Below are 16,519 nucleotides of genomic sequence, written 5' to 3'. Positions count from 1 at the left end.
TAACTTATGTTAAACGCACAATATGCCTGTGTGTCAGTTTTAGTTGCATCTCTCTCCATGTTTCTGATATGATAAGTTTTCTAGTTCAATCTAAACCAGTAAGTATTACACAAAGCTCCGTTATTTCCTTGAAATCTTTGTTCCAGGCCAAAAAAACCTTTTGCAAATCAAATCCTCTCATAATTTTTGTCTCTTACTAAATTATATATATATCTGACAGTGTATCTATTCTCTCTGGAAAGACTAAAAAAAAAAATCAAAAATATTATTTGACAATACTTTCTTTTTATAGTTTTCCAGTGATTTACAATAATGTGTCACCTGTGCGTACGAATAACCATGTGAACTAGGTATCTCCCACTTTTCCTTTAATTCCTCAAAGGTAAGGAGCCTTTCCTGGTCTTCCTTTATCAAATGTCCTATACACCTTAAGCCTTGGCCTCCCCACTCTTGAAATGATGTCTGATTTTGGCCTGGGATGAAGTTTGCATTTACCTTAATAGGCAGAAATTTAGAGGTTGTGTATGATAAGCCCATATTTAACTTTGTTGTCTTCCATGCTGCGTAAGTGTCTCTTACCAACATATTATCTGTGATCTCTCCCGGCAATGCTCCCCACTTTGTATGTAGTATATCTCTGAGATGCATGGGCGATACCTGCTGCTGCTCTCTCTCTAAATTTAAGTGGAAACTTTTCTCCAAAATCCAATCCCCCGCATGACTTATAACACATGCTAAATTGTACTTTCTGATATTGGGGAAATTTAGTCCTCCCAATTCTCTGCATAGCGGGCGCGTGTCCTTGCCTGGATCAGGGCTGTGTGTATCTGTCCCCGCTGCGCACCACCCCCGGTCCACGCTGCGCAGCACCCGGTCCCCACTGCGCACACTCCCCCCCCCCCCCGGTCCCCGCTGCGCACACACCCGGTCCCCGCTGCGCACCCCCCAGTCACCGCTGCGCACACCCCCGGTCCCCGCTGCGCACACGCCCGGTCCCCGCTGCGCACTACGCCCGGTCCCCGCTGCGCACCCCCCAGTCACCGCTGCGCACACCCCCGGTCCCCGCTGCGCACACGCCCGGTCCCCGCTGCGCACCCCCCAGTCACCGCTGCGCACACCCCAGCCGCCCGCTCCGCACCCAGACGCTTGTCTGCGTCTGTTGGGGATGATCGCATATCGCTGGAAGCAGTAGCAGGCATTACAATGTTTTTTGAAATACAATGTATTCAATCAATATTACATTCCCCGGGCGAAGCCGGGTACAAAAGCTAGTAGATTATAAATGTTGAATTCTGTTTTGTGTATTTTTACTCTGCATTGCCCCAGTCTCCCTGTTGTGTCCTCAGAGGAAGTTATTATTTCCAGGGGCAGTACTTTATTAATTAGAATTGCTACACCTCCCCTCCTTTCCCATTGCTGGGGAATAAATACATTCTCCCACCCAGTCCCGCTTAAATGTTTTAATTTCGTCTTCATTCAGGTGGGTTTCCTCAACTAGTGCAATATCTATCCTTCATTTTTGCAGGTGTCTAAGAATTTTGTTTCTTTTTATTGGAGAATTTATGCCCTTTTACGTTCCAATAGACTATTTTCATGTACATTTTACTGTGTGTTTGTGATTATATACTTGCGGTTTTCCTGCTGCCTATGTGGGTATCTTACTCTCTCTTCTACAGCGCACCATGCATGCAGTCCTGTTATTACTTTTGCTGCTGATGACCTTAATTTCATGACAATACTATCACATAACACACACATAGAAAGGAAAAACATTAACATAAACATCACTTTTATTGACTTTCCTTTTTTCCAGGAGCAGTTCCTGCCTCCCATCCTATTGTGATACTTCGCTACTCCCACTCCGCCATCTACTATATATTTCTGAAAGCACTGTATGTCTGCGTCCCTAGCGGCAATCTCATTGGTCCCTTGGCCCGCCCGCCCCCGCACACCTCTCATTGGCCTGAGGCGGAGTGACGGGCCAAATGACACACACACACACACACACACACACACACACACACACACACACACACACACACACACACACACACACACACACACACACACACACACACACACACACACACACACACACACACACACGAGAGTAGGGGGGGTGTTACCTCCATTAGCGGGGCTCACAGTGTTAGCAGCACCCGCGCGCATCTCCTCCTCTCCCCGTGTCTCCCGCGCTTTCACCCCGCCCCCCCCCTCCCCCGGCGCCGGGACACACACACTATTATTACCCCTTCAGCGCCCCCCCCACCCAGTGTCAGCGGCCGTGCGAGACCCCCCTCTATATCTCCCACCTCTCCCCCCCCACACATATACATGCCCCCCCTCCCCGGCGCTACAACTCACCCCTTCCCCGGCGGGGGAACAGCCAGTGGCCAGGCAGGCTGCCTCGCGGCGTCGAGTACACAAGATGGCGGCGCCCGGGACACAGCGGGGGAGCGGCCACAACACGCTGCCTCCCGCTTCAGATCCACGTGGGACCTGCCGGATGGGTGAGTGAGCGGCCTTCACCTCCCTTCCACCCCCCTTCACCTCCCCTCCACCTCCCCTCCATACCCCCCTTCACCTCCCCTCCACCCCCCCTTCACCTCCCCTCCACCCCCCCTTCATACCCCCCTTCACCTCCCCTCCACCCCCCCCTCCCCTCCAGTGTCAGTGTCTCCCCGATACCCCCCTCGGCGCCGCTACAGTCAGCGGGGGAGCGAGCGAGCGCCCGGGACACAGCGGGGGAGCGGCCACAACACGCTGCCTCCCGCCTCACATGCACGTGGGACCTGCCGGACGGGTGAATGAGCGGCCTTCACCTCCCCTCACCCACCCCTCACCCCCGTTCACCTCCCCTCACCCCCTTTCACCTCCCCTCACTCCACTTCTCCTCCCTTCCACCCCCCTTCACCTCCCCTTCACCTCCCCTTCACCTCCCCATTTACCTCCCCCCCCTCCACCCCCCCTTCACCTCCCCTCCACCCCCCCTCTTCACCTCCCCATTCACCTCCCCCCCTTCACCTCCCCTCCACCCCCCCCTTCACCTCCCCTCCACTCCCCCCTCTTCACCTCCCTTCCACCCCCCTTTCACCTCCCTTACACCCCCCTTCACCTCCCCTCCACCCCTCCTTTACCTCCCCTCCATACCCCCCTTCACCCCCCCTCCCCTCCAGTTTCAGTGTCTCCCCGATACCCCCCCCCCCGGTGCCGCTACAGTCAGCGGGGGAGCGAGCGAGCGCCCGGGACACAGCGGGGGAGCGGCCACAACACGCTGCCTCCTGCCTCACATGCACGTGGGACCTGCCGGACGGGTGAGTGGGCGGCCTTCACCTCCCCTCACCCACCCCTCACCCCGTTCACCTCCCCTCACCCCCTTTCACCTCCCCTCACTCCACTTCTTCTCCCTTCCACCCCCCTTCACCTCCCCATTTACCTCCCCCCCTTCACCTCCCCTCCACCCCCCCCATCACCTCCCCTCCACCCCCCCTCTTCACCTCCCCTCCACCCCCCCCCCCCCTCTTCACCTCCCCCCCTTCACCTCCCCTCCACACCCCCCTTCACCTCCCTTCCACCCCCCCCTTCACCTCCCTTCCACCCCCTTCACCTCCCTTCCACCCCCTCCCTTCTACCCCCCCTTCACCTCCCCACCAGCCCCCCTCCACCCCCCCTCCATCCCCCCTCCACCCCCCCTTCCATCCCCCCCTTCACCTCCCCTCCACCCCCCCTTCACCTCCCCTCCACCCCCCCTTCGCCTCCCCCACCCCTTCCCACCGCCTCCCCCATCCCTTCCCACCGCCTCCCCCACCCCTTCCCACTGCCTCCCCCCCTTCCCACCGCCTCCCCACCCCCCTTCCCACCGCCTCCCCACCCCCCTTCCCACCGCCTCCCCCCCCCCTTCCCACCGCCTCCCCCCCTTCCCACCACCTCCCCCCCCTTCCCACCGCCTCCCCCCCTTCCCACCGCCTCCCCCCCATTCCCACCGCCTCCCCCCCCTTCCCACTGCCTCCCCCCCCTTCCCACCGCCTCCCCCCCCCTTCCCACCACCCCCCCCCCCTTCCCACCACCCCCCCCCTTCCCACTGCCTCCCCCCCTTCCCACCACCTCCCCCCTCCTCCCCCTTCCCACCACCTTCCCCCTCCTCCCCCTTCCCACCACCTCCCCCCTTCTCCCCCTTCCCACCACCTCCCCCCTTCTCCCCCTTCCCACCACCTCCCCCCTTCTCCCCTTTCCCACCACCTCACCCCTCCTCCCCCTTCCCACCACCTCCCCCCTCCCCCCCTTCCCACCACCTCCCCCCCTTCCCACCACCTCCCCCCTCCCCTCCTTCCCCCCCTTCCCACCACCTCCCCCCCCTTTCCACCACCTCCCCCCTCCTCCCCCTTCCCACCACCTTCCCCCTCCTCCCCCTCCCCACTCCTCCCCCTTCCCACCACATCCCCCCTCCTCTCCCTTCCCACCACCTTCCCCCTCCTCCCCCTTCCCACCACCTCCCCCCTTCTCCCCCTTCCCACCACCTCCCCCCTTCCCACCACCTCCTCCCCCTTCCCACCACCTCCCCCCTCCTCCCCTTCCCACCACTTCTCCCCTTCCCCCCCCATCTCCCCTTCCCCCCCCCTTTCCACCCCCCCTCTGCTCCCCTTTCCCCCCCTCCCTCCGCTCCCCTCCCCTCCACCCCTTTCCCCTCCCACCCCCTCCCACACTTCCACCCCTTCCCCCCCTCCTCTAACCCTTCCCCCCCCTCCTCTAACCCTTCCCCCCTCCTCTAACCCTTCCCCCCCTCCTCTAACCCTTCCCCCCTCCTCTAACCCTTCCCCCCCTCCTCTAACCCTTCCCCCTCTCCTCTAACCCTTCCCCCTCTCCTCTAACCCTTCCCCCTCTCCACCCCTTGCCCCCCTCCTCCACCCCTTGCCCCCCTCCACCACCCCCTCCTCCCTTTCCCGCCGCCCTTCGCCTTCCTGCCCGCCTTACCGCCTACCCACCCCCGCCTCTGCCTTTCACCCGCCCTTACTCCGGCCGCCTCTGCCTTTCACCCACCGCCTCACAGCCGCTGCACGCACTCAACAGACACCCGCCACACTCGACACATACCTGCCACCACACACACCTGCTGCCGCCCGCCCCTACGCACCGACATCACTGACCCACCACCTTACACCCTAGCAGGACCCCCACTCACAGACAGCACTCACAACCCACGCGCCACCCGCCGCCTCACACCCTAGCAGGACCCCCACTCACAGACAGCACTCACAATCCACGCGCCACCCACCGCCTCACACCCTAGCAGGACCCACACTCACAGACAGCACTCACAACCCACGCGCCACCCGCTGCCTCACACCCTAGCAGGACCCACACTCACAGACAGCACTCACAACCCACGCACCACCCGCCGCCTCACACCCTAGCAGGACCCACACTCGCAGACAGCACTCACAACCCACGCGCCACCCGCCGCCTCACACCCTAGCAGGACACACGCCTCACATTTTTACATCACTTATGGCACCAAAATATACATTGTACTGTGGTGTGGTTACAATAAACCATTTTTATACAACATCGTATTACATTTTCTTCCATCTTTCTTTTCAACATTATTATCCAACCTTTACAACAAACAGTCACCTATTGTTCCACGATTTATAAATAATACTACCTATTACGCATTTACATCCCGGGCAACGCCGGGTCTCTCAGCTAGTATTATATATATCCTTCAATTTATTCCTTACTAATAAACTTTTGGCTTTTCTAACTTCTTGTTAGGCCGTATTATATTAACCTGTTATACCTTTTATCGCTTCCTTATATAAACATGTTTAACTGTTGCCTGTATTAGCATAACTGTTTTTGTATTTTTTAACTACTTGGTTACTAAACGCGCCTAGCTTGGGTGTGAACATTGGCCTTCCCCAAAAACTGTGTAGCCCTGATTGGTTTTGGGCTATAGGTCTGCCCTCCTCCTGGCAGTAATGCCCAGTAAGGGTAGGTTTTCCAGGAGTAATCATGGGTTTCCCCCACTCCTTGCAGTTCATTCAGTCAGAGAAGGTAGTGACATCAGGCCTTGTGTCCAATGAGAGGCACAGAGGTGGTGACTACTGGATCTATTTAAGGCACTGCGCTTCCTGTATTTAGCAGTCTGCCTCTACCTTGAGAGAAGCCAAGTCTACCCGTGACAGTGTGCAGGGCTCTGCATACTGTCTGCCCTCCCCTTGGGGAGCGGTGGAAGACTATTCCTCTTATTTCATCTGGGGATAAGGGAAGAGCTTGGACTGCTCTCAGTGCACGTAGCCTGGGAGTGAATGTCCAGGGACATCCTGAGGGTGGAAACCACTGAAAGCTGAGATCAACTGTGGTGCTGAATATAGTGAGAATAAAGGACCTGTGTTTTGTTATACCTCCTGCTTGAGAGTTAAGTCTATTGGGAAGAGGGTGAAGAGATTCTCCTGCAGAGACTTCTCCCCATACACCTGGGGGCTGCAAGAGATGGAGGCGCTGCACCTGTGAGTACAATTCGGGCAAGACCCCAGAAGCCTGTCCTGTCATTCCCCTATACCACCACACGGGAAACCCAGGGCCCCCTGTTACCAGCAGGTTTGCACCACACTCAACCATGTAACCAGAGTGAGTTTCCCAGAGATAGGCCCTTTGTGAGATTCGGTGAGGGAAACAGGGTTACAACTATTAACAAGGCAATTCTTCTAGTCCCCTCTACTCCACCAACTTTTCCCCTCCTTCAATCTTTTATTTCAGGATACCCCAAGAAGTATTTTTAATCCTTTGCACCATTCCAAGTCCTCAAGATACTTCTTGTACTTTTTGTTCTCTTGCCGGCCTCGCTCCTTTTGGGGGTTTCGTTGTTTCTTCCGTTGCTCTTTGATTCACCCCCAGAACCTTTATCTTGTGCCTTTGCTTCGGGTCTCTGTAAGAACTTTTCCGCTTCCTCTGCCGTGTTGAACACTCTTGTTCCTGCCTCCGTGAAGACTCTCAGCGTGGCAGGGTAGCTTAGTGTAACATTTTTGTTGCCCTTAAAGATAGCTCTGCATCCCTTGCTGAATTCCCTCCTTTTATCGGACACTGCTGCGAAATAGTCTTGGAATAACAGGATCCTAAGTCCCTCAAATATTAGGCTGCCAGCACTTTTATATGCCCGTAGCAGGTTCATTTTTTCTGCAAAATCTAGGACTCTGGCCATTACTGCCCTGGGTCTGATTTGACCTAGTCTGTGGGCCCTCTACATCTTGACCTGGGCTCCAACATGAGTAATTCCCAGTGTCTTTGGTATCCATTTGGATCAAAAGTCCATTCATTGTATTGGTTTCAAGTGATTCCAATAATGCGCACATTATTTCTCTGTGATCTATTTTCCAGATCATCCATTTTTTCCTCTAGGGACTGATTCTTTCTTTTTACAGTCTGCATTTCTAGTTGCAGTGCGGCAGAGTTCCCCTCCTGGTCACTCACTGCATTTCTAGTTGCAGTGCTGCAGAGTTCCCCTTCTGGTCACTCACTGCATTTCTAGTCGCAGTGCTGCAGAGTTCCCCTCCTGGTTACTCACTGCATTTCTAGTTGCAGTGCTGCAGAGTTTCCCTCCAGGTCACGCACTGCATTTCTAGTTGCAGTGCTGCAGAGTTTCCTTCCAGGTCACGCACTTCATTTCTAGTCGCAGTGCTGCAGAGTTCCCCTCCAGGTCACGCACTTCATTTCTAGTTGCAGTGCTGCAGAGTTTCCCTCCAGGTCACTCACTGCATTTCTAGTTGCAGTGCTGCAGAGTTCCCCTCCAGGTCACTCACTGCATTTCTATTTGCAGTGCTGCAGAGTTCCCCTCCAGGTCACTCACTGCATTTCTAGTTGCAGTGCTGCAGAGTTCCCCTCCAGGTCACTCACTGCATTTCTAGTTGCAGTGCTGCAGAGTTCCCCTCCTGGTCACTCACTGCATTTCTAGTCGCAGTGCTGCAGAGTTTCCCTCCAGGTCACTCACTGCATTTCTAGTTGCAGTGCTGCAGAGTTTCCCTCCTGGTCACTCACTGCATTTCTAGTTGCAGTGCTGCAGAGTTCCCCTCCAGGTCACTCACTGCATTTCTAGTTGCCGTGCTGCAGAGTTTCCCTCCAGGTCACTCACTGCATTTCTAGTTCCAGTACTGCAGAGTTCCCCTCCAGGTCACTCACTGCATTTCTAGTTGCAGTGCTGCAGAGTTTCCCTCCAGGTCACGCACTGCATTTCTAGTTGCAGTGCTGCAGAGTTTCCCTCCAGGTCACTCACTGCATTTCTAGTTGCAGTGCTGCAGAGTTCCCCTCCAGGTCACTCACTGCATTTCTATTTGCAGTGCTGCAGAGTTCCCCTCCAGGTCACTCACTGCATTTCTAGTTGCAGTGCTGCAGAGTTTGCCTCCAGGTCACTCACTGCATTTCTAGTTGCCGTGCTGCAGAGTTCCCCTCCAGGTCACTCACTGCATTTCTAGTCGCAGTGCTGCAGAGTTCCCCTCCAGGTCACTCACTGCATTTCTAGTTGCAGTGCTGCAGAGTTCCCCTCCAGGTCACTCACTGCATTTCTAGTTGCAGTGCTGCAGAGTTCCCCTCCAGGTCACTCACTGCATTTCTAGTTGCAGTGCTGCAGAGTTCCCCTCCTGGTCACTCACTGCATTTCTAGTCGCAGTGCTGCAGAGTTTCCCTCCAGGTCACTCACTGCATTTCTAGTTGCAGTGCTGCAGAGTTTCCCTCCTGGTCACTCACTGCATTTCTAGTTGCAGTGCTGCAGAGTTCCCCTCCAGGTCACTCACTGCTTTTCTAGTTGCCGTGCTGCAGAGTTTCCCTCCAGGTCACTCACTGCATTTCTAGTTCCAGTGCTGCAGAGTTTCCCTCCAGGTCACTCACTGCATTTCTAGTTGCAGTGCTGCAGAGTTCCCCTCCAGGTCACTCACTTCATTTCTAGTTGCAGTGCTGCAGAGTTTCCCTCCAGGTCACGCACTTCATTTCTAGTTGCCGTGCTGCAGAGTTTCCTTCCAGGTCACTCACTGCATTTCTAGTTGCAGTGCTGCAGAGTTTCCCTCCAAGTCACGCACTGCATTTCTAGTTGCAGTGCTGCAGAGTTTCCCTCCAGGTCACTCACTGCATTTCTAGTTGCAGTGCTGCAGAGTTCCCCTCCTGGTCACTCACTGCATTTCTAGTCGCAGTGCTGCAGAGTTCCCCTCCAGGTCACTCACTGCATTTCTAGTTGCAGTGCTGCAGAGTTTGCCTCCAGGTCACTCACTGCATTTCTAGTCGCAGTGCTGCAGAGTTCCCCTCCAGGTCACTCACTGCATTTATAGTTGCAGTGCTGCAGAGTTTCCCTCCAGGTCACTCACTGCATTTCTAGTTGCAGTGTTGCAGAGTTCCCCTCCAGGTCACTCACTGCATTTCTAGTTGCAGTGCTGCAGAGTTCCCCTCCAGGTCACTCACTGCATTTCTAGTTGCAGTGCTGCAGAGTTTCCCTCCAGGTCACGCACTGCATTTCTAGTTGCCATGCTGCAGAGTTCCCCTCCAGGTCACTCACTGCATTTCTAGTTGCAGTGCTGCAGAGTTTCCCTCCAGGTCATGCACTGCATTTCTAGTTGCCATGCTGCAGAGTTCCCCTCCAGGTCACTCACTGCATTTCTAGTTGCAGTGTTGCAGAGTTTCCCTCCAGGTCACTCACTGCATTTCTAGTTGCAGTGTTGCAGAGTTCCCCTCCAGGTCACTCACTGCATTTCTAGTTGCAGTGCTGCAGAGTTCCCCTCCAGGTCACTCACTGCATTTCTAGTTGCAGTGCTGCAGAGTTTCCCTCCTGGTCACTCACTGCATTTCTAGTTGCAGTGCTGCAGAGTTCTTCTCCAGGTCACTCACTGCATTTCTAGTTGCAGTGCTGCACAGTTTCCCTCCAGGTCACTCACTGCATTTCTAGTTGCAGTGCTGCAGAGTTTCCCTCCAGGTCACTCACTGCATTTCTAGTTGCAGTGCTGCAGAGCTCCCCTCCATGTCACTCACTGCATTTCTAGTTGCAGTGCGGCAGAGTTTCCCTCCTGGTCACTCACTGCATTTCTAGTTGCCGTGCTGCAGAGTTTCCCTCCAGGTCACGCACTGCATTTCTAGTTGCAGTGCTGCAGAGTTCCCCTCCAGGTCACTCACTGCATTTCTAGTGGCAGTGCTTCAGAGTTCCCCTCCAAGTCACTCACTGCATTTCTAGTTGCAGTGCTGCAGAGTTTCCCTCCAGGTCACTCACTGCATTTCTAGTTGCCGTGCTGCAGAGTTCCCCTCCAGGTCACTCACTGCATTTCTAGTTGCAGTGCGGCAGAGTTTCCCTCCAGGTCACGCACTGCATTTCTAGTTGCAGTGCTGCAGACTTTCCCTCCAGGTCACGCACTGCATTTCTAGTTGCAGTGCTTCAGATTTTCCCTCCAGGTCACGCACTGCATTTCTAGTTGCAGTGCGGCAGAGTTTCCCTCCAGGTCACTCACTGCATTTCTAGTTGCAGTGCTGCAGAGTTCCCCTCCAGGTCACTCACTGCATTTCTATTTGCAGTTCTGCAGAGCTCTCCTCCAGGTCACTCACTGCATTTCTAGTTGCAGTGCTGCAGAGTTCCCCTCCAGGTCACTCACTGCATTTCTAGTTGCAGTGCTGCAGAGTTCCCCTCCAGGTCACTCACTGCATTTCTAGTTGCCGTGCTGCAGAGTTTCCCTCCAGGTCATGCACTGCATTTCTAGTTGCCATGCTGCAGAGTTCCACTCCAGGTCACTCACTGCATTTCTAGTTGCAGTGCGGCAGAGTTTCCCTCCAGGTCACTCACTGCATTTCTAGTTGCCGTGCTGCAGAGTTCCCCTCCAGGTCACTCACTGCATTTCTAGTTGCAGTACTGCAGAGTTCCCCTCCAGGTCACTCACTGCATTTCTTGTTGCAGTGCTGCAGAGTTTCCCTCCAGGTCACGCACTGCATTTCTAGTTGCCGTGCTGCAGAGTTTCCCTCCTGGTCACTCACTGCATTTCTAGTTACAGTGCTGCAGAGTTCTTCTCCAGGTCACAACTGCATTTCTAGTTGCAGTGCTGCAGAGTTCCCCTCCAGGTCACTCACTGCATTTCTAGTTGCAGTGCTGCAGAGTTCCCCTCCAGGTCACTCACTGCATTTCTATTTGCAGTGCTGCAGAGTTCCCCTCCAGGTCACTCACTGCATTTCTAGTTGCAGTGCTGCAGAGTTTCATTCCAGGTCAATCACTGCATTTCTAGTTGCCGTGCTGCAGAGTTCCCCTCCAGGTCACTCACTGCATTTCTAGTTGCAGTGCGGCAGAGTTTCCCTCCAGGTCACTCACTGCATTTCTATTTGCAATGCTGCAGAGTTTCCCTCCAGGTCACTCACTGCATTTCTAGTTGCAGTGCTGCAGAGTTCCCCTCCAGGTCACTCACTGCATTTCTAGTTGCAGTGCTGCAGATTTCTCCTCCAGGTCACTCACTGCATTTCTAGTTGCAGTGCTGCAGAGTTCCCCTCCAGGTCACTCACTGCATTTCTAGTTGCAGTGCTGCAGAGTTCCCCTCCAGGCCACTCACTCCATTTCTAGTTGCAGTGCTGCAGAGTTTCCCTCCAGGTCACTCACTGCATTTCTAGTTGCAGTGCTGCAGATTTCTCCTCCAGGTCACTCACTGCATTTCTAGTTGCAGTGCTCTCTGCAGCTTTTCAAAGCTTTTAGTCAGAGTTGGCGTGATTCCCCTCCCACAGCTCTGGCCACCTCACATGCTCTCTCTGCTCCCCGTGTCCCTCACTCTCCTGTGGGGCACAGACATCCTGCTGACTCTGCATGCTGCTCCCCGTGTCCCTCACTCTCCTGTGGGTCACAGACATCCTGCTGACTCTGCATGCTGCTCCCTGTGACCCTCACTCTCCTGTGGGGCACAGACATCCTGCTGACTCTGCATGCTGCTCCCCGTGTCCCTCACTCTCCTGTGGGACACAGACATCCTGCTGACTCTGCATGCTGCTCCCCGTGTCCCTCACTCTCCTGTGGGGCACAGACATCTTGCTGACTCTGCATGCTGCTCCCCGTGTCCCTCACTCTCCTGTGGGTCACAGACATCCTGCTGACTCTGCATGCTGCTCCCCGTGTCCCTCACTCTCCTGTGGGGCACAGACATCCTGCTGACTCTGCATGCTGCTCCCCGTGTCCCTCACTCTCCTGTGGGTCACAGACATCCTGCTGACTCAGGTTCATTTTTTCTGCAAAATCTAGGACTCTGGCCATTACTGCCCTGGGTCTGATTTGACCTAGTCTGTGGGCCCTCTACATCTTGACCTGGGCTCCAACATGAGTAATTCCCAGTGTCTTTGGTATCCATTTGGATCAAAAGTCCATTCATTGTATTGGTTTCAAGTGATTCCAATAATGCGCACATTATTTCTCTGTGATCTATTTTCCAGATCATCCATTTTTTCCTCTAGGGACTGATTTTTTCTTTTTACAGTCTGCATTTCTAGTTGCAGTGCTGCAGAGTTCCCCTCCTGGTCACTCACTGCATTTCTAGTCGCAGTGCTGCAGAGTTCTCCTCCAGGTCACTCACTGCATTTCTAGTTGCAGTGCTGCAGAGTTTCCCTCCTGGTCACTCACTGCATTTCTAGTCGCAGTGCTGCAGAGTTCTCCTCCAGGTCACTCACTGCATTTCTAGTTGCAGTGCTGCAGAGTTCCCCTCCAGGTGATGCACTGCATTTCTAGTTGCCATGCTGCAGAGTTCCCCTCCAGGTCACTCACTGCATTTCTAGTTGCAGTGCTGCAGAGTTTCCCTCCAGGTCACTCACTGCATTTCTAGTTGCAGTGCTGCAGAGTTCCCCTCCAGGCCACTCACTGCATTTCTAGTTGCAGTGCTGCAGAGTTTCCCTCCAGGTCACTCACTGCATTTCTAGTTGCAGTGCTGCAGAGTTCCCCTCCAGGTCACTCACTGCATTTCTAGTTGCAGTGCTGCAGAGTTCCCCTCCACGCCACTCACTGCATTTCTAGTTGCCTCTATGGCTCTCTGCAGCTTTTCAAAGCTTTTAGTCAGAGTTGGCGTGATTCCCCTCCCACAGCTCTAGCCACCTCACATGCTCTCTCTGCTCCCCGTGTCCCTCACTCTCCTGTGGGGCACAGACATCCTGCTGCCTCTGCATGCTGCTCCCTGTGTCCCTCACTCTCCTGTGGGTCACAGACATCCTGCTGACTCTGCATGCTGCTCCCCGTGTCCCTCACTCTCCTGTGGGGCACAGACATCCTGCTGACTCTGCATGCTGCTCCCCGTGTCCCTCACTCTCCTGTGGGTCACAGACATCCTGCTGACTCTGCATGCTGCTCCCCGTGTCCCTCACTCTCCTGTGGGTCACAGACATCCTGCTGACTCTGCATTCTGCTCCCCGTGTCCCTCACTCTCCTGTGGGTCACAGACATCCTGCTGACTCTGCATGCTGCTCCCTGTGTCCCTCACTCTCCTGTGGGGCACAGACATCCTGCTGACTCTGCATGCTGCTCCCCGTGTCCCTCACTCTCCTGTGGGGCACAGACATCCTGCTGACTCTGCATGCTGCTCCCCGTGTCCCTCACTCTCCTGTGGGTCACAGACATCCTGCTGACTCTGCATGCTGCTCCCCGTGTCCCTCACTCTCCTGTGGGTCACAGACATCCTGCTGACTCTGCATTCTGCTCCCCGTGTCCCTCACTATACTGTGGGTCACAGACATCCTGCTGACTCTGCATGCTGCTCCCCGTGTCCCTCACTATACTGTGGGTCACAGACATCCTGCTGACTCTGCATGCTGCTCCCCGTGTCCCTCACTATACTGTGGGTCACAGACATCCTGCTGACTCTGCATGCTGCTCCCCGTGTCCCTCACTATACTGTGGGTCACAGACATCCTGCTGATTCTGCATGCTGCTCCCCATCGCAGATTGGACCCCTAGGGTGCGCTAAGGTCTGGCTACATGTGTCTTGGTGGTGCATACCTGTGAGGAACAGGAGGGCCTGAGTCTCCCACGATGGTAAGGGGGACAACAGGGACAGGTTTCAGGGGTGGATGCCTTTATCTGGTTCTAGGGGTGCAACGCCTCCATCTCTGGCAAGCCCTATCAGGGTAGTGTGAAATCCTTCCAGAGAACCCCTCGATGGGGCGAGAGATTTCAGTTTCACACAGTCTCTTATAAAACAAGTAGCAGCAGCTCTTTATTGTCTGTAGCAGCACACAGCACACAGCAGTAATCAGGTACAGCAGGTCTTCTCTCTCCAGACTGTACCCCTTCAGGATGGGCTGTCTGGGGCTCTTTGTTCCCCTGCCACCACCCCAAGTCACAGGCACTCAGGGTGGGTCTAGCTCTTCCCTCACCCCCTAAGCAGGGTGTGAGGCACTGGTCCACCGCAGCTCTATCAGCTCTGCTCAGGGCCTGCCTGAGCTCCTCCACATGTAATACCTAACTCTCCTAGAACACACTACTCCCAGCACACACAACAACTGACTAAATTGACTGTGCACTGCCCTTTATGACTTTGGCAGGCCCCTCCCCTATGTCTCTTGCCTTAGACACAGAGTCAGGTGGCCTACCTCCACCACTCAGGGCAGGGCTTGAAGCGGGGGAAATCCATGATAACTACTGGCAGCCTGCCTGTAGCAGGGCTTATAGCAGTAGGAGAAAGCTATATAGCCCAATTTCTTACCAGGGCTACACTAGTAATTGTGTTTAATAGCCCTACATTTCAGTTGCATAATATCAATTTGCAATGTCTGGGAAGCTGGTCAACTGCACTGCAATAAAACTGGCGCATTTCCAAAAGCAATGGTATATTGCTCTTCAACACAGTGTGCTGTTTATAGCACCATCTTTGCACCAAACAAACTGATGTCACCCCTCTTCCTGCCTGAGACTGAGAACAATCCTACTCTAGCAACCAGCGGCTTTTCTTATCCTCTGAAACTGACCTGTACATTCAAAGGACATGGAAACTGCAGCTGAACAATTGGTTATTGTAGGAGATGAGTGCAGAGGTAAAACCAGGGAGACATAGAGTTGGGGGAAAGAAACATTGGATTTTATTTAGCCTGTAGCTTCAAAACAACACAGCTTTAAGGCAGCACACAAATAAACAAAACAAGCATATCCCTCTGTAAGGGCTAACTCGTGCGTCCTGGTCCCTATCTGCAGGGCTGGGAGGAGAGGCCTCTTGCCAACCTCTGACCAAAGTCCAAAGAGGTACCTGTTATCACGGGCTCTGTACATCGGTCTGGGTTGGTACCTGTGTGGTGCACCCTCTGGCGGGTTCCAGGGACCGCTGTGTCCTGGAATAGCGGGTCTGGCTCCCTGGGATCTCTCTATAGTCAGCACACACCTCCCTTGTGCTAGAGACCCCATGCCGTTTGTGCAGCACACTTTTAAACCTGCCTGAAGAGTCAGGTGGAGACTGGCTAATTGTCTCTAGCTACAATTAACCAGCTCCCTGCTGGACTCATCAGCTACAGACAAGCTTTATGTGAACGGCCTTTATAAACCTGGGAAAGGCCCAGGCACAGTTATCAGTTCCAAAGCAGTTTCATTTCAATGCACATTATCCCGATTGTTCCAGTGACACAGCCCTCCCTCCTGTGACACAGCCCTCCCTCCTGTGACCTCTTTGGCGTGTGTTCTCCCCCAGGCACAATGGTCTATATTTAGAAAAAGATGCATACCTCCCCAGTCACCGATATATCAAACCGGATCCCATAGAGTTTCAGGAGATCTCTGTACTCACGCCTCTCTAGGTCCCAGTAATACGTGGCAGTTCTACAAGAAGGGAAAAGTCTATTTTACAATATGCCATAAAGAATAAGAATTAGTGAGCCCTGAGGCAACGCTACACATGTCATCTGATTTATATGCACATGTAAACAGATGTTAAAAAAGGTAATACTGTATGCTGTTCCACAGACAGAGGGATATTGGGCATATTTACCAAGCCCCCCACTGCCTGAAGACACCGTCCTGCTCAGGAAGACACCTTACAGGACATTCAAGTATAGGGAGTTTAGGGTGTTTTCTAGCACCGGAAGGTGTCATCAGGCAGAAGTAAAAATGGGGCTATATGTATCAGACTGGAGCAGCCTGTGCATCAGTGTATCTCCGTGTGTCAGTTTAAGGCTGCGTCCATACAGGGGCAGACCGCGCGGACGCGTCCGCACGCTGAGTGATCAGACTGCCTAAAGGCAGTGATCGCGTCTATACGGCGGGCGGAAGCGGGCGTGCGATGCGCATGAAATCAGTCAAAACTGATTTCTCGCTCGATAGGGCGTCACGTGAGTGGTTTGCCCAGCTCCGTGACGTCACTGGCCCGCCCATAGACACGCCCCCGGACGGCGCGCGTACTAAGACCAGGGAAAACACCCACGCCTCCGCACGGCTGCAGTGTCTACGGATGCAGCCTTACTCCGCATCTATTAGTTAATGACTCGGAGGGTTTTTTGGAGCAGGAAAGGGAAGAAGTTGCTTGGAGTTATAGTATGATTAGATGTATCAAAGTTTGCATAA

The 16,519-nt window shown here is 54.2% G+C and overlaps 1 protein-coding gene across 2 annotated transcripts in view; it reads right to left on the bottom strand.

Annotated features, from left to right (window-relative positions):
- LOC142464677 (P2X purinoceptor 6-like) overlaps nt 1-16,519 on the bottom strand; it is a 65,876-nt gene that overhangs the window by 11,908 nt on the left and 37,449 nt on the right. For both annotated transcript variants that reach the window (XM_075568051.1, XM_075568052.1), the window contains one exon: nt 15,685-15,778. In XM_075568051.1, the coding sequence (XP_075424166.1) occupies nt 15,685-15,778 (94 nt within the window). The remainder of the gene's footprint in view (nt 1-15,684; nt 15,779-16,519) is intronic.

This window comes from Ascaphus truei, chromosome 13, assembly GCF_040206685.1.
Source record: "Ascaphus truei isolate aAscTru1 chromosome 13, aAscTru1.hap1, whole genome shotgun sequence".
Taxonomy (NCBI): domain Eukaryota; kingdom Metazoa; phylum Chordata; class Amphibia; order Anura; family Ascaphidae; genus Ascaphus; species Ascaphus truei.
This window is presented reverse-complemented; position numbering and strand designations above follow the sequence as displayed.